This window comes from Vulpes lagopus, chromosome 5, assembly GCF_018345385.1.
Source record: "Vulpes lagopus strain Blue_001 chromosome 5, ASM1834538v1, whole genome shotgun sequence".
Lineage (NCBI taxonomy): Eukaryota > Metazoa > Chordata > Mammalia > Carnivora > Canidae > Vulpes > Vulpes lagopus.
This window is the reverse complement of record NC_054828.1, coordinates 40,297,098-40,315,280: the sequence shown is the minus strand read 5'-3', so window position 1 is coordinate 40,315,280 and position 18,183 is coordinate 40,297,098. Positions and strand designations below refer to the sequence as shown.

The 18,183-nt window shown below is 39.3% G+C and overlaps 1 protein-coding gene across 3 annotated transcripts in view; it reads left to right on the top strand.

Moving 5' to 3' along the window:
- Positions 1-910: 910 nt before the first annotated feature.
- Positions 911-18,183, top strand: part of CCDC88A (coiled-coil domain containing 88A) — a 133,356-nt gene continuing 116,083 nt past the window's right edge. For all 3 annotated transcript variants that reach the window (XM_041755671.1, XM_041755670.1, XM_041755669.1), the window contains exons 1-2: positions 911-1,890; positions 1,988-2,088. In XM_041755671.1, coding sequence (XP_041611605.1) covers positions 1,828-1,890; positions 1,988-2,088 — 164 coding nt within the window. In that variant the 5' untranslated portion in view covers positions 911-1,827. The remainder of the gene's footprint in view (positions 1,891-1,987; positions 2,089-18,183) is intronic.

Here is an 18,183-nt window from a genome sequence, read left to right as displayed (position 1 = left end):
CTGGGGGAACTGTTAAAATTACTTTAATGATCCCAGTCGTGCATAGCATAGAGATTTATGACAAATATGTAATGTTTGTCACCCATCTTGGCTGACTTCCAAATGTCTCCTTTTAGTAGCTCTTGATCTTGTTTGGAAAAAAAAATTTTTTTTTTTTCTTCAATAGCCAAATAGTCCAACACAATGTCTGAATCACGTTTGCTCCAGCCAGGGAATACCAACGTGTTGAAGGACAGCTTTGGTTATTTAAAATCCTACTGCATTCCCTTGCAACTTTGAAGAGCATTCATGCTTGAGTGACCTGGATTTATTTTATTTATTTATTTATTTATTTATTTATTTATTTATTTATTTATTTATTTTTTAAGGGAGAGAAGGTAAAAAGAACAAACACAGAAACAAACAAAACCAAGTTTGCGTGCAGTCAGATCCCCGTTGTGCTCTTTGCTGCATTGAGTTTTCCTACTCCGCTTTGCGGGCGAAGAGCTCGCTCAACAGACCCAAAGTGTCCGAGAAAGGGCTGCCTGCATCCCTCGTGTTTAGAAGGGAAGGATCTCGTTCCCTCCCCTTGGCACATCAAAGCAGGCGCTCCGGGAGGAAACGCACCATAATGAGGCACGAGCGGCCGAGCCTGCACCCCCGCCCCCCACGCCCTGGCAGCAGTCCCCGGCGCGAGCGGGCCGCGGGGCACCGCAGCAGCTGCACGAGCGCGCGCACACGCCCGCGCCCGCCGCCAAAATCTGGGCGGCGGCGGGGCCGGCCCCGGGGGCGCGCGCGCGCTCGGGGGCGCGCCCATGCAGCGGTTTTCTTCTCCCACAATCCAGAGGCTGCGGCGCGGGAGGGGCGGGGAGTCGGCGGAAGGATACGGGCGCGGAGGGAGAAGCGCGCTCCTTTGACGGAGGGCCGGCGGCTCCGGCTGGGCGGCGCGGCGCGGCGCGGCGCGGGTGTGCTGCGGCACTGCGGCTCCGAGGCCGTTGCTCCGGCTCCTCCAGAGCGGGCGGAGGGGGCGGCTGGAGCGCGGCGCTGACTCGGGCCCGGGCTTGCCGGAGGCGCGCTGCGAAGGCTGCGGGGCTCCGGGAGCTGGGGGCTTAGGGACGCACATTCGAGCCCCCACCCCCCCCGGGAGGGGAAGGGGGCTGGAGGCGAGGCCTGCGGGCGGCGGAGGGATGGTGTGGGCTCGGGGGGAAGGGGCGAGCCCTGCCCGTCGTCGGTGAGGGGCTGCGGGCAGGGGAGGCTCCGCGGGTCCGCGCGGCTCCATGCCCGCTGGCGGCTGCACGGCGCGGAGCGCGGCGCGGGGGTGGCGGCCGGCGGCGGCTCGGGGGCCCCGACGCGGCGTCCCGCTTAGCCCGCGTTGGGGTTGAGTCAGCGCGGGCAGCCTCGCTGGTCCGGCTCCTGCAGGAGCTGGGCAGCCTCGACGGGCTTTTTGTCTCGCTGCTCCAGCCCCCTTTCCCTTCCTCCTGCTCCTCCTCCTCCTCCTCCTCCTCCTCCTCCTCCTCCTCCTCCTCCTCCTCCAGATGCCTTTTCTCTGCCCCTCCTCGCCGGGTACAGACATTTCCAGCGCAGGCTGCGGCTCGTGGCTGCTGTCGAAGCCGCTTCTCGGGTCTGGGGCTCGTTCCCCTCTGGGGCGTTTTTTGGGGGGAGGGAGAGTTTGCCTCCCCTCCACGATGGGCTTTTCTTCCTGGGCCAGAAATGGACTTTCATTGATTCCTACGTACTTCTTCAACGTTTAGCGATCCATCCATCCCCTTAGGCGTGTATATATATGTATATGTATTTGTGTGTGTGTGTGTGGTAGTTCCCCTTTTTCTCAAATACATTATCTGTAAAATGGAGAACGAGATTTTTACCCCCCTTCTGGAGCAGTTCATGACCAGCCCCTTGGTCACTTGGGTAAGTAGGGGGTTATTTGTTGTACGTTTTGCTGCATTATTTGCGGCCGCGGGGATGGAGGTGGGCGTCCGTGTCCTCAACGAGCCTTCTGTTCTAGGTTAAAACGTTTGGACCTCTGGCTGCGGGAAACGGGACCAACCTGGACGAGTATGTGGCTTTGGTGGACGGGGTGTTCTTGAACCAGGTCATGCTGCAAATGTAAGTGTTCTTTTCTAGGCAGCTTGTTTTCATGGAAAAAAGGGGGCATCCTGGAAACTTTATGTGTGAGCTCCTGATTTTGGCTCTTGGGCTAAAAGGGATCCCGGTGGCTTAAGCATTGGACCGCGGAAAGGCGTGATGGGCTTAGGCGCCCCAGCGGCCCGTTTCATCACGACCTTAGCAATTAATGCCTGTTATATATTGCGAAACTTTATAATGTCTCATTCTGCCAACCGTGTATTGTCACCTAATTGTCTTCAGTGCTGAAATGCAAACCACATTGTCCTCTGATAATCTGGTAAAAAAAGAGACAGAGAGAAAATAATAGTTTCCTAAGGGGAGTGGTGGTGGTGGTGGTGGTGGTGGTGGTGGTGGGAGCGGGGGGGGGGGGGGGGTGTGGGGAGGATAAAGCCTTTCCTGTGCAGTTATGTGTATTTGATGCAGAAATGCTTCTTATTAACCTTTGTGTCTAAAAATAAGTGACTCAGATTTTGAAACCGGTGAACTAAGAACAGATTTCAGGAGAGAGAATCTCAAATAGCAGTTCTGATTGGTCGGAACTGTTGCTGTAGCGAGTAATTTAAATGGGTACAGTAACTCAAGCCTGATGAGATGATCACATCAATCACCTGATTAAGATTTGGGAGGTCATTTTAAGGTATTTTTAAGGCTAGTTGTGAAATGCGGGTTACCGACATCGTGATGACAGCTAGATAACGATTTAGTAGGCAGATCTTTGTCTTTTAAGTTTATGGTGCTGGGTTTGCGTTAAGTAGGAAAGTGTTTTTAGGATGGGAATTGAATGTCAAAATCCTATTGGTAGCTAGGTCAGTGAAATAAATACCATTTGTATCATTATAGATATTGGGCTACGTGCATTCCAAGTACATCAGTGTAGGTTTTCTAAGTACAAACTCTGAATTGTTATAGTTGTGCTCAAAATAATGTGTATTTAGCCTTCTCTCTTGAAAAGAATCTGATTACATGAGTAGTTTGGAACTTCCAATTTCCAGGCATTCTTACCTTTTATACCTGAGGCACTTTAGGGCATTATCAGTGAATAATTGTTACCAAGGAATAAGTCTATTGTTAATAGGCTAATAACAAAATATTATTTCTGTACGTTGTAGGAAATTACGTTTCTTTTTAGATTTCTTATTTAAAAGAGGTAGAAGTCAAGTTCATCAATGTTGCAGTGGTAACTTAGTCTGTGTGCTCAGAAATATTTGTAGTCTGTGTGCTCAGAGAGATTTGTGTGCTGTTTTTCATGTATGTGTTGATCCTACAGGGAAGTATTATACTCCTATATGCTTTCTGAAGGTGTTTTATTTGTATAAAATAAAACCAAAAATATATATATAGTCACTAAATGTGTATGTATTTTTTTCTTTTAGAAAGGAAAAAGGAATGTCGACATTAATTATTTCCAGGGATAGTAAATATATTTTTGGCAGCTCTCCCACTGGAACTATTTTTTATCTTTGAAGTATCCCACCATTCTCTAAGCAGAATGGTAGAATAATTAAATTGACTTCTATTTTAGGAAACCCACATGACAGGAAGGGTAGCCATTAGAGTAGATACTCAGAATTTGTTCCTGTCTCTTGTTTTTAGACAGAAAATCTTGAAATTGTATTCTGAGCCCTAAAAAAAGGAATTTTTACAAAATAGGAAAATACATTACTTTAGTTTTCCACTTTCTTTCGTTGTTTATTTTTAAAGTAGATTTCATGCCCAACGTGAGGCTTGAACTCTTGACCCTGAGACTGAGAGTCTCATGCTCTACTGACTGAGCCAGCCAGGCGCCCCTTGTTTTCCACTTACTTGAATTATTCTTTTTCCAAAAAACACTTCCATTTTTTTTGAGTACTGAATAGTGAACTGAGGTGCTAAAAACAGACATTTAAGCTTGTTTCCACATTGAGTGCAGTTTTATACTCAAAAATACATATGTATATTTTGAAAGTAATGGTGTTTCAAAATAGTGGTTGCCAGGGTTTTTTTTTTTTTTTTCTTTCTTTTTTTTGTAGGGGAGGACTAGCTCCATTCCAAACCTCAGATCTGCTTCTGTTTTCAGTTCCACCTCTCAGTTTCTTTAAAACTTTTTCAGTGTCCTAATTCTGTTCTGAATGACCTATATAAATTAAAGGAAAAGAAAATTAAGAAAAAGAGGAATAGGCATTAGCTTTTTAAAAAATAATTTGCCAGAATAGATTTTTTTTGATGAATTATTTACCTAGTAGAGCAACAAAATATACATTGTTGTTTTTTTTTTTTTTTAGAATACATTGTTGTTAAAGCTGCATTTTGCTATGACTTTAAAATCATTAGGATTTCTGTTAAGTACTTTACTCAAGTTAGTGTTTGTTTTAATTAATGTATTCTATTGTCAGTTGAGACTGTACCTGGTAAGGTAACCTAAAAATTAATCTTAGTCTAAGTCATTTCTAGATTAAATTTATTTACAGAATTTGTGAGTGAGAACCCTTCCTAAATGAAACTATATACTTTTCTTCATGTTTGTTTTGCTTGGAGTTCGTTGAGTTTCTTGGATCTATGGGTGTGTAGTTTTTAACAAATTCAGAAAGTTTTCGGTCATTATTTTTAAAAATATATATTTATGTGAGAATATTTAAGTGTGTGTTTGTGTATTTCTCCTGCCCCCACTTGCCCTTTGGGAAGTCCAGCTACACGCAAATCAGGCTGCTTGATGTTTACTGATGTTCTGTTCAATTTTTTTCAGGCTTCTCTGCTTCATTTTGGATAATTTTGCTATGTCTCCGACTTCATTAATCTTTTTTCCTATAGTGTTTAAAATTTACTGTTAATTGTGTCCATATGTTTTATTTCAGACATTACAGTTTTATTCTAGACATCCGGTCCTTTTTTATATCTCCCATTTCTATACCTTTCATGCTTTGTCTTTTCTGTAGCTTCTTGACAAATGGAATACAGTTATAACTGGATTAATGTTTCTTTCCATTCTGTCGGTATAATTTCTAGATTGGTTTTGATTGATTCTTATTCTTATGAAGGATTGTGTATGTTTGCTTTTGAATGCCTGGTAATTTTTGATTGGATGTTAGACATTTGGAGTTTTCCCTTTTTGGGTGCTGGATATTTTTGTATTTCATTAGGTATTCTTGAGCCTTGTTCTGGGATAACTAAATTTCTTGGAAACAGTTTGATCTTTTTAGATCCTGCTTTTAAGTTGTATCAAGTAGTACCACTTTGTCACTTTGTTGGCAAAACCCATCTCAGTACTTTGGGTGGTGAAAACAGAAACTATTCCTGGATCTGTATGAACCCTGGGTGGTGTTCCCTCTAATCCTTTTTTGGTGTTTTTTTTCACTGTTCTTGGGTAGCTTCCTCACATGTATATACTAATGAGTACTCAAGACTTGAGGGATACCCTCTGTAGATCTCTGGATTTTTCTGTGAACCTTTCTACTCTTCGTTACTTTGCTTTATGTATGATAGTCATCTTGTTTCTAGATTAAGTTGCATCTCACCTCATTGCCTGGGCTCTCCATCTCTGCTCTATAGCCTAGGAACTCTTTCAAGGTATTAAGTTGGGACAGTCAAGGATTCATCTTGTGTGTTTCCCATCTATCAGGAATCTACTGTCCTGTGTTGCCTAATATCCGTTGCCTTGAAAAACACTTAATATATTTTGTACTTTTTTTTCCAGTTGTTTCAGGCAGGAGGGTAAATTTGGTTCCTGATACTCTAGATCTTGGCTAAAGTGGAAATCTTTTATGTACTTATAGTTACATTGACCTGCCACTCTTATATTCCTGCTTTTATTTTTTTTTTTAATTTTTATTTATTTATGATAGTCACAGAGAGAGAGAGAGAGAGAGAGAGGCAGAGACATAGGCAGAGGGAGAAGCAGGCTCCATGCACCGGGAGCCCGATGTGGGACTCGATCCCGGGTCTCCAGGATCGCGCCCTGGGCCAAAGGCAGGCGCCAGACCGCTGCGCCACCCAGGGATCCCTATATTCCTGCTTTTAGTTGTGACATACGATTTTATTATAGAAGGCCTATAGATTTTTTTTTTTCATTTACAGTATTTACTAAAAGTAAGAATATTGATTAGTGACTTTGGATTTGGCATTTGGACATTGTTTACATTGACTTCTTCATGCCAGTTTACCAACACTGCCTTATAATTTCGGAGTCTGTTCGCTGACTTGGGTTTCCCTGCATTTAGAGATGAATCCTGGATTTCATCGAGTAGCTCCTTAAATCAAAGAATCTCTTTAAGAGCTTGTGACATGGCATCAGTCCTCTTTAACTAATGGGAAGTGGAAGCTCTTTAGAGATTGGGAATGATGGGCCAGCTCTTCTGCATGCCGCAGGGCATTTTCATACTTCAGCCAAATGAAATCTTTCTTTCTTTGTGCTAGTTATCAGACATAGGGCTTGGTGACAGTAGAAATAATCATTTCTCTGTTTGAGATGTCATGCAGTTCTGTAACCCATTTCAAATGTTACTTGCTATGAAATTTTAAGAAATAACATTATAGTGAATTTCATAATCCTAAAATTTAAAAAAGCATATTGATATTACCTAAGCAGTTGAAAATATGGATATAGGATATATAAGAAAATTGTTAATGGTATCAGAACAATGATGTGATTCAACTCCATTAGATAACCATAGAGATCTATATTCGAAATACTTGACAGTTGCAATATATATACCTGTTATGGCTTTTCTTCTTTTATTTTTTTTTATTTTTATTTTTTTAATTTATTTATGATAGTCACAGAGAGAGAGAGAGAGAGAGAGAGAGAGAGAGGCAGAGACATAGGCAGAGGGAGAAGCAGGCTCCATGCACTGGGAGCCTGATGTGGGATTCGATCCCGGGTCTCCAGGATCGCGCCCTGGGCCAAAGGCAAGCGCCGAACCACTGCGCCACCCAGGGATCCCGGCTTTTCTTCTTTTAGAATCTTGGGTTTGAAGAAACTTTAGAAGTCCTCTGTTATGAAAATAATTTTTTAATTAAAATTAATGACAAAAATTAAATGACACATGGTATGTATATTCTCCTTAAATATTTCCTGAGAATATTACAGCTTCATAAAGTGTACCTAAAAGAAACCATTTATCTAAAAGAGGAGGTTGACTGAGAAATGTTTCTTAGTTCTATGAATGTTTAAGATTCAAAAGTAAGGGAAAGTAGAGAGAGAGGGATGAAATAGATAAAGGGGATCAAGAGTACACTTAACCTTCATGAACACTGAGTAATGTATAGGATTGTTTTATCATTATATTGTTATACCTGAAACTTAAATAACACTGTATGTTAGTTATACTTCAGTTACATTCAAAAATAGATTGTGCTAACTTTATAACTATAGCAACCCTAAAATGACTTATAAAATATATGGGTTTCTTACCAAGTATGGCATTGACTTTGAATTTTGGTATGGATATCTTGGGTGTTCTCGTTGGGCTTCATAGTTCTTAGTTTTGTTTTTGTTTTTTGCTTCTTTAAAAAAATACTCATGATACAATCATAGTTGGTGTCTTTTTACTAAGTTTTGTGATTTATCGCCCAGATATTTCTTAGATGTGCCCCTGACTTGGATTAATGCTGTAGCCCTGACTGGTCTTATTTTGGGGCTTGCCTCTCTTCAAGTTGTTTTCTCATCTGTGATCATATGTGCTTCCATAAGATTCTGAATGTACTTTGGTGGTAGTAGCATTTATCTCAGTGTATTGCAGCTCTTGGTATGTTTGATTCCAGTGACTAACCTGTGAATTTCTTGAAGCCATGGACTATATCTTTCATCTCTATTCCTAGCACAATGCTTGACATACAGTAGGTACTGGATATACTTCTGTTGAGTGAACAAATAATAGAAAGCTAATGTGGTAAAGTAGAATGAATTTGGACTTTGCGTCAGACTTTAAGTCAGACAGGATTTAATTCTCACTATACTACTTATTAGCATATGACCTTAAACAATTTACTTAGCATTTCCAGATCTCAGTCTACATCTATGAGATGAAACTTTATGTTTCCTTCCTGGAATAGACTTACTCTCTAATAAGACACAGATAATACTTATTTTCTGTTTTGTTGACTACTGTATCCTCAGTGCTGGTTGCTGTCATTAGTATTATTGTGTGCTAGGCCATGCCTACCTTTTTCTGTTTCTTCAAACAAATTATGATCATTCACAGCTTAGTTTTGCATAATCTGTTGATGTCACCCCTATATGGCTGTATGATCTTTAGCAAGTTTCTTCTCAATTTTTTTCATTTCATAAACAGGATGAAAGGAGAATCACAGGGTTATGAGAATCAAATAGGATAATTTTTTTTAAATTTATTTATGATAGTCACAGAGAGAGAGAGAGAGGCAGAGACATAGGCAGAGGGAGAAGCAGGCTCCATGCACCGGGGGCCCAACGTGGGATTCGATCCCGGATCTCCAGGATCGCGCCCTGGGCCAAAGGCAGGCGCCAAACCGCTGCGCCACCCAGGGATCCCTCAAATAGGATAATTTGTGAACAATGCTTAGCATGCAGCAAGATTAAATTATTGTTAGCTATTGATCTTCATTTTATTTCTATTTTTATAATAATCATTTTCCTGTATACTGCCCTTTCCCCCTTTTTTGCCTATCAAGTTTTTATTCATTCTTTAATACTCTTTGAAGCCTCTTGGCATGGTTAGTTGCTCTCTTTCCTGTCATATATGTCTACCAAATTGTTAAAGTGCTGCAGCTACTAAATAGTTAGCAGCTAGAAGCTAGAGATTTTGTTATGTATCACCAGCACCTAGCAGAGATTTGGTATGTCATAAGTTTTTATTAAATGTCAAAGGAGGGATCCCTGGGTGGCGCAGCGGTTTGGCGCCTGCCTTTGGCCCAGGGCGCGATCCTGAAGACCCGGGATCGAATCCCATGTCGGGCTCCCGGTGCATGGAGCCTGCTGCTCCCTCTGCCTGTGTCTCTGCCTCTCTCTCTCTCTCTCTCTCTGTGTGATTATCATAAATAAATAAAAAATTAAAAAAAAAATAAATGTCAAAGGAGTGAATGAAACATTTTATAATTTTATTAATTTTTTAAAATTTGAGAACTCTAGTATTGGTATTATAGAATTTAGTTTTACTTTATTTAGAGAGAGAGTGTGTGAGCAAGTGTGAATATGGTGAGGAAGGACAAAAGGAAAAGGAGACCCCAGCAGACCCCCACTAAGCAAGGAGCCCAACATGGGCTTGATCCCCAATCCTGCAACCTTGAGATCATGACCAGTGCTGAAACAACTGAGCCACTTAGGTGCCCCCGGGAGAAACAAAATCTTTTTTTTTTCGTTTTATAAAAAGATTTTATTTATTTATTCATGAGAGAGAGAGAGAGAGAGAGAGAGAGAAGCAGAAACATAGGCAGAGGGAGAAGCAGGCTCCCTGCAGGGAGCCTGATGTGGTACTCGATCCCAGGACCCCGGGACACAACTTGAGCCAAAGACAGATGCTCAACTACTGAGCCACCTAGGTGCCCCTTCCCCATATGTTATGTCTTCCTTGAGTTGAGGTTGTAAGAACAAGTCATAGACCATGCTTTTGTATGGTATTAGAACATGCAGTGACTGAGGTGCCTGCGTGGCTCAGTTGATTAAGTGTCTGCCTTTGGCTCACATCATGATCCCAGGATCCTGGGATTGAGTCCTGCATTTGACTCCCTGCTCAGTGGGGAGTCTCCTTCTCCCTCTGCCACCTCCTACTTGTGCTCATTCTCTCTCTCTCTCTCTCAAATAAATAAATAAATAAATAAATAAATAAATAAAATCTTAAAAAAAAAAAAAAGAATATACAGTGACTTCAGTTTGGTTTCCAATAATGTCCCTGATAATAATGTCCAACATATTGAGATTTTTGCCAACAGCCTTATATTTGACTGATATTTATAAGAGTAGTCCATTGTGATTGTCTGATTCTCTGATCTATATCTATTTAAGCTACAAGAAGTGTTGAGAACCTAGAGAACAGAAACTAGTGGCTACAAATGGGAGTATTTTGAAAATTTTAACTGAAAAATTTCTATAACATGTATTAATATGGGAAACTCATAAAGGAAGAACAATTCTTTTTGATTTTTAAAATTTCTTATTTACTTATTGTTTTAAAGTAATCTCTCCATCCAGTGTGAGGCTTAAATTCATAACCCCAAAATCAAATGGCATCCTCTATAGACTGAGCCAGCCAGGTGCCCCGAAGAACATCAGTTCTTAACTGTACTCTTTTCAGAACACCAGTTGACCTTCTCTTAGGGTTTGTGAAATGGATTGGTACCATTCTAAACATGGTGTTTCAGTGTTTAAAAATAATATTTGAGGTTTTAATTGATTTTAAGAGATGTCTGTCAATATTCAATTTAGTCATTACAAGCTAACTACTTTTAGAGAGTTGGTATGGTGTAGAGGAAAAGACTACGTTGAAAATTATAAATTTAATTCCTGGATCATGGTGGTTGGTGGAGCAGTCAAAATACATACAATATTTTTTGATTAGTTTACTGTATTACATGGGTGCAGCTTGTGGCAGCCCCAAAACATTTACAATAGCAACATCAAAGATCACTCACTGATCATAGATCATTGTAAATACTGTAATAATGAAAAGTGAAATATTGCAATAATTACCAAAATGTGACACCGAGACACAAAGTGGGCAAATGCTGTTGGGGAAATGGTGCCAATAGATTTGATTAACAGAAGATTGTTATAAACTTTCCGTTTGTAAAAAATGTAGTTATCTACAAGGTGCAGTAAAGTGAAGCACAATAAAGGAGGTATGTCTGTATACTCTTCTTTTTTCCTGATTTTATTCCTGTGCTATCTTAGCTCTATTTTTGCTAGTTCAATATTTAATAAAACTAGGTTGATGAAAGTCATCAACTTTATTCTGACATTTCTGAGACTCAGGGCAAGTATTCATTTAGCACAATAGGCCTAAATGTTTAAAGGTTATAAACCAAACTAATAAATTGTTGACTATGTTCTGAACTTTTATCTTGAAAAATATACTTTCATAGTGACTTAAAAAGAAAGATTCAAATTTAGAATTTATGGAATTGAGAATTCATAAATTCAGTGTTAAATCAGAATGTTGTGGAGCCCAACCTCCTCCCCACATCCCTAGCTCTACCGTCTCAGAGAGGCCTCATGTGCATGCCTGTGGACATCCTGCATGCATGTCCAAGATCCAGGCTCTTCCAATAGCAGTCCTTGGCACAGCGGTATATACATCTTTAGCATAGTCCATCCTCAGGACAGACATAGGGAAGAGTCCTGTGCAAGCCCTGCAATTGGATTAGAGATATTTGGGCAAGAAATTCTAGAGTTCCAGGTGACTTCAGTGTCATCTAGAAGGGGAAGTGTATGAGTATATCCTCTTATTTCCACAGATTTGTAGCCCAGTCGAGACTCATGGCCTGGGGAGGGCCAGAGTGGGATTCAGAGCTGAGATGTGTTTTGCCATAGTCTAAATACAGTACTCGGTGAGGAGGCTGAAGGAATGGTTCAGTCAAAGATCAGTTTAGTGAGTAGTTCCTGAGTGCTCACTGTATCACAAGCTGTCTGCTAGGTGCTGAGGATACGATGCTGATTAAGGTATGGTCTCTTTGTTCACTAGTAAGAGGGACAACATGCAAATAAATTGAAGTGTGATACATGTGCTATATAGTGGAATTATGTTCTTGAAATAACGTTGGCACAAGGAGAGATGTGATTCTTCACTTATAAGAGGGAAAATTTGAACTAGGACATGAAAGTTGAATAGGACCAGTTTGGTAAGTAGGAATCAGAAACAGTGGGAGTAGGAGGAAAATGGCATAAAAAGAGGCATGTTGATGTGACTAAAAATAGTAGAATCAAATAACTATAGGTTATTTTGTATAGCTGAAGCAGAGATTGTATGCTTCTTTCACGTAGGAGATGAATTTGAAGAGGTGGGGATTGGGAGACTGTCCTTAGATACCATGTTAAGAAGATTGGATTTTTTTTTCCTGTAGAGACATGTGTTACTTCAGATTCTCTCTGGAGAAACAGAACTCCCAAGTGGTGTGTGTGTGTGTGCACGTGTGCATGTGTGTGTGTATACAGACAGAGAAAGATTTATTTTAAGAAATTGGCTCGTGAGATTGTGGAGGATTGGCTACTTTAAAAACTGATGGGGCAGGCTGGCAGGCTGGCTGGCTGGCTGGAGACTCAGGGAAGAATTGCACTGAGCTCAATGGCAGCTTGCTAGAAGGAGGTCAGCCTTTGTTCCATTAACACCTTCAAATGATGGGATGAAGCCCCCTCATATTATGGAGGGTAATCTGCTTTACTCAAAGTCCATTGATTTAATGTGTTAATCTTACTGAAAGACACACCTTCACAGAACATCAGAATAATATTTGACCAAATATCTATGCATTGTGGTGCATCAAAGGTAGCACACAACATTAACCATCATAGCTAGTGTTTCTTAAACTAGGTCCACAGATATTGGGGGGGGGGGGTGTCTGTGGTAATTTAGGAATTTTAATTTTGTTTTCATTTCAATAATTTAAATTCTTTTCTGAGAGGTAATGATGACAAAATTCTTTTGCAGTGATAATTCACATTGAGAGGGTTTTTTTTTTTAATAGAATAAGACTAATTTCTTAAGTTTCTTAAGTCACTTTCTTATAATGGGTCTGTGGACTCTTAGGATATCTGTAGATTAATCCTCGGAGAGTCTTGATAATTTTGTTTTTTAAAACATTACCTTAGGAATGCCTGGGTGGCCCAGTGGTTGAGCATCTGCCTCCAGCTCAGGGTGTGATCCCAGGGTCCTGGGATCAAGTCCTGCATCAGGCTCCCTGGAGGGAGCCTGCTTTTCCGTCTGCCTATGTCTCTGTCTCTCTCTCTCTGTGTGTCTCGAATGAATGAACGAATGAATGAATGAATGAATGAATGAATAAAATAAATAAATAAATAAATAAATAAAACACTACCTTACTCCAGCATGGAAAACAGTAATATGGGCTATTGAAATCATAAAAGGAATTGAAACAGATAGCATTTGCATTTCAGAAGGATTGAATTTAGTGCATAGGGAGGGGCAGAATCGAGATAGAAACAGCATTGATGTAGATGTGATATGGAAGAGAGATAACCCTGAAATGATGGGACTTGGTTACTAATTTGATACACAGAATGAGAAAGGGATTAGTCTGGGATGACTACCATACTTTTTACTTGTGTAAAGAGCAGATGGTAACGCCGTTAGTAAGTAAGACATTAGAAGAGGATGAAAATTGAGGGGAGAGGAAGTGTAGAAAGTTAATTTTAAAGTTCTGAGTTAATTTTGGAGTGTCTGGGTGGACAGTAAAATATCTTGTGGGCAGGTGGATATATAATGGTCTGGTGCTCAGGGAAAGGTCTAGAATAGAGATACGAGAATTTACTTTTAAGTGTGTGGTAGAAACTAAAGACATGGGTGTCAGAAAAAAATTACAGACAAGGGTCAATGATAGATCCTACGAAACAGCAACACAGCAACATTAAAAGTGAAAGTTTGAGGAAAGTAGGAAAATTCATACGGCTGCTGGGAGGAAATCACAAAGGGAGTCAGGTGAAGATGCATCCAAATATTGTCATGCAAGGTTGATGGCTTACTTGAGATTTGGAAACCATGTATTTGTAGTGGAGCCAATCAGCATGGTTGAGTAACTTACCCAGTAATCGTAGCTGCTCAGAAACTGACAAAAAGATCTGTAGAGCTTGCTCAGAATTGGAGATAGATGATGTAGACATAGGGTAGAATTTCCAGGTGAACAGTTGAAATGAATAGAGTGTGAGCATTAAAGTGAGGAGGAAAGCAGGTGTCATCAGGAGGAGTCTGATAGAGTGGAGGTTGCAATAGGATGAAGGAAGAGTTGGGATTAGAAGAAGGTGAGAAAGGGTGGAATTGGAGTTGAATGAAGTCAGAGGGGAATTTCAGAATTTGAGATTTTGAAGGTTGTAATTCTGAATGATGATTTAGGGTCAAGGTTAGACTATGCTAATGGGTGGATAAAATGGAATAGAGTGAAAATAACTAAGGTTGAGAAAGAATTTATTTTCTTATTCTTTGTAAGGTTAATGATCTCTTGATTAAGACTAGATTTAGAAATGAATATTTGAAAGCTGGGAAATAAATAGCTAACTTTAATGGTGTCATAATTAAAGAAAAATTTAATGGTGAGGAAGTTTAATTCTTCATATTAGTATACTGCTTGTTTTAAACATCAAACTTTGTGGGATATCACAAAGTAGTTTTTCAGAAAATTTAAAACAATTGTGTATTCTTAATGTAATTTACTTTCCTAGTGAAGGCTAGGAAAAAAAAAAAAACAGCAGTGAACTTCACATTATTATTGACAACATGACTGTTTCCTTTCTTTGGGTGGTAAGGACCAAGGAAGATAGTTTAGTTTTAGGTATTGGGTCCTATTCATTGATTAAGACCTGGGTTACTACAGAGTTGTGGAGGATAAGAGATTGTGGAGAAAGACCAGTGGAGGCTATACTCCGATCTGTTTTTGCCAAAACTGGTTTAAAAAAGGTAAACCACAGTAATTCTCCGTTAACTTGAATGTTGAGGGGAAAATGCAGTGTTTAGTTTTCTCATAATTGAAGGTTATTTTTTTCCAACTCTATATTTTAAATCGTTGCAAATGAATTAAACTGTATTTCCACCTTTGTAAATAGAATATTCATGTCATGATTCAAAATCTTACAGTACCTCATTTGTTTTATTTTTTTTATTTTTTTATTTATTTATTTTTTTTATTTTTATTTTATTTTTTTTTTTACCTCATTTGTTTTAAACCTAAGTCTTTGTGTTAAGCATTGAATATATATTATTAAGATGAATCTGTAACAAATGATGAATGATCCCAAATATGTATTTGAAAGTAAATCTTTTGTTATTAGCTTAAGTTTTTTTTTTTTCTTTTTTAGTTTTATGAATTTTGTCTGTTTTGAGTGAGTGAGAGGATGTGTATGTTAGTGTGAATAGGTTAGGGGGCCCTACTGTTTACAAATTAGAAGTTAGATTTGGTCACTAGAGGTATAGATCGTCAGGGAAATTAAGGGGAGGAAGTTAGATTTTTTTTTTTAAAGAATTTATTTGTTTGTTGTTTGTTTGTTTATTTGAGAGAGTGCATGCCTCCTGCACACGGGAACAAGGCGCAGGGAGGGAGATGGACAAAACAGACTCTACACTGAGCACAGTGCCAGTGTGGGTCTCGATGCAGGGCTCAATCTTAGAACCTGGAGCTGGAAATGATGATCTGAGCGAAATCAAGAGTCAAATGCTTAACCTACTGAGCCACCAAGTGCCCCGGGAAGTTAGATTTAATTCAAACCTTGAGGAATGATTGGACTTGGATAGCCATAGAAGAAGAGAGGAGGGTATTTTAAGCTAGGAAATCAACATGAGGAAAAAGCATGTTATATTTATGATTTGGGAGGTGGTGAGGAGACTAGCCTTGGTAGAGGATCCATACAAGTTGGGAAACAGAAGAATAAAAAGTTGCATAGGCAGAGTAGGTCAAATTATGAGAAACTTGAAAAATATTATAATTTAAGCTGCACATGGCAGGCATTGTAGAGCCATTTAAAATTACTTATTAGGGAATTAGCCATTTAAAATTACTTATTAGGAAAATAACTTTACCATTAGTTTGTAGAATAGATTGAGTATGGACTTTGTTCATCCAGTATTTATTAAGCATATGCTATGTATACTCTTGCAGGTAGTGAGACTGTATCAGCAAATCGGTAAAACTTACATTGTGTTAGTTCTGGGAACAAAGATGAGGAATAGGTAGGAACAAGTAGATGATAGTAGAAGATAGATGGATAGTGATGGATATCATTCTGTCCTGGTCAGGGTGGGATGCATGAGTGGAGGAGAAGGAGCAAATTCTAGAATTTGCAAAGGAATTGATGGAATTCTAGATATACTGTATGAAAGGGAAGAATGAAAGATAATATGCCCAGGTTAGAGCTGAGCAGACAGACTTAAAGTTACGTATTTCTCGGAAAGAGGATATTAAGTTTGGATATTTAATTTTGCGTGAAAAAATAAGGACATTTTTCTTAACTTGCAAACTGAAAACATTTAATATGTGTAATATAGCAATGTGTTTCTACAATGATGCCTAATTTTATATGAGAAACATTTCAATAGCTAGGTATTTTGTACTCATTTACATTTTCATTACTGTTAGTACATATTTTATTTTTGTGTTGAATGAAATAGTTTTGAGGATGTATTATTATAATTCATTTGGACTGTCAGAATGCTTTAAAGTCTGCATTAATAGGATCTAACTTATCTAGGAGATTTAACAATTCCCAAAAAATTAAGTTGCATTTTAATTCCTCGGTTGTTAGAATTTAGCGGTCTTTGTGTTATATTTTTGTTAACTATAAGGATTCAAAGTTTTTGTCTGTGCTTATAGAAAGAGCTTGGGCCAGTGTTTTTGGATAGTGCCATTCTCAATAAATTTTTCTGTTATCTGAGAGCATTCATATAATTACTCTGTTTTACACTTTATTCTGAAAAATAGTCTGTTCCTGAGTTACTTATTCTGGAAGAAAATTTTGGTCTTTGTATAGTTCTCCATAAGTTTTATTTTTATTTTTGTTTTAATTCTGCAATGCATAAATTAAGTCTGATACTGAGTATTGTAATTTTTTTTAATTTTTATTTATTTATTTATGATAGTCACAGAGAGAGAGAGAGAGAGAGAGAGAGGCAGAGACATAGGCAGAGGGAGAAGCAGGCTCCATGCACCGGGAGCCCGACGTGGGATTCGATCCCGGGTCTCCAGGATCGCGCCCTGGGCCAAAGGCAGGCGCTAAACCGCTGCGCCACCCAGGGATCCCGATACTGAGTATTGTAGATTTTTCTTTTGAATATCCCATTATCCATCAACTTTCTGTTCCCGGCTGCTTTCAAAATATTGTAAAAGTTTACATCATTTTTTCCTCTGTCTTCTAAAAACTAGGGACCCATTTTATTAAATTGGAGGTCCCTAAAACATTTTCTTTCTCTGGAGCTATTTGTAGACCATGCCACAAATTCTTTACTTTGTCTATTAATAATTCCTTATCTCCATAATTGTGTACCTCTCTTTTACCTTGGTTTTCAGCTCATCACATATTTTCCAGTACAGTACTTGGTTTGTTTGTATGGCTATTTTTTTCTCTTCTATTTTACTACCATTTTTTTTTTATTGTATTCCTTTTTTTTTTTAAGATTTTATTTATTTATTTGAGATTGAGCGAGTGAGTGAGAGAGCACAGCTAGGTGAGTGGCAGAGGGAGAAGCAGACTCCCCGCTGAGCAGGGAGCCTCTCACAGGGCTGGATCCCAGGACTCCAGGATCATGACCTGAACTGAAAGCAGACGCTTAACCTCATGAGCCACCCAGATGCCCCTTTATCGTATTTCTTCTTTCATTTCTGTCTTTAGCAGTGCTTTTTTATCCGGTATCTTTTTCTCCCCCTTTAATTGGTGGGCTTATAATGGAGTTAGTTTGTGATGCCTTTGGAGCACTTTTATGGTACGCTGAAAAGGGCAAATTAAACGAATATTGTGGTAATTTTATTCTGTTCCTGACTGAATTCTTAGGGTAATTCTGAGTGGGGATTTTTTTTTTAATATTAGAGAAACTGATGATGCAAAAAGATTTTCTTACTGAATTTTAAAACTTCTTATTTAATATAAGTTTCAATGACTGTTACCTCTCATTGATGATTAATCAAATGGGCTATTGAAATTATCCTAGGAGGGTTAATGGACTTAAGGTTAAGAATCCTTTCTTTAGGGGCACCTGGGTGGCTCAGTCAGTTAAGCATCCATCTACAGGTCAGGTCATGATCCCAGGCTCCCTGGATCTAGCCCAGCATTGGACTCCCTCTCCTGTTCCCCTTGCTTGTGCTCTCTTTCTCTGTGTCAGATAAATAAATAAAATCTTAAAAAAAAAAAAAAAAGCTTTCTCTATTGAATTGCTAGGATGTGTGAGTAAAAGCTGTACTAGTCAAGTCTATCACTGA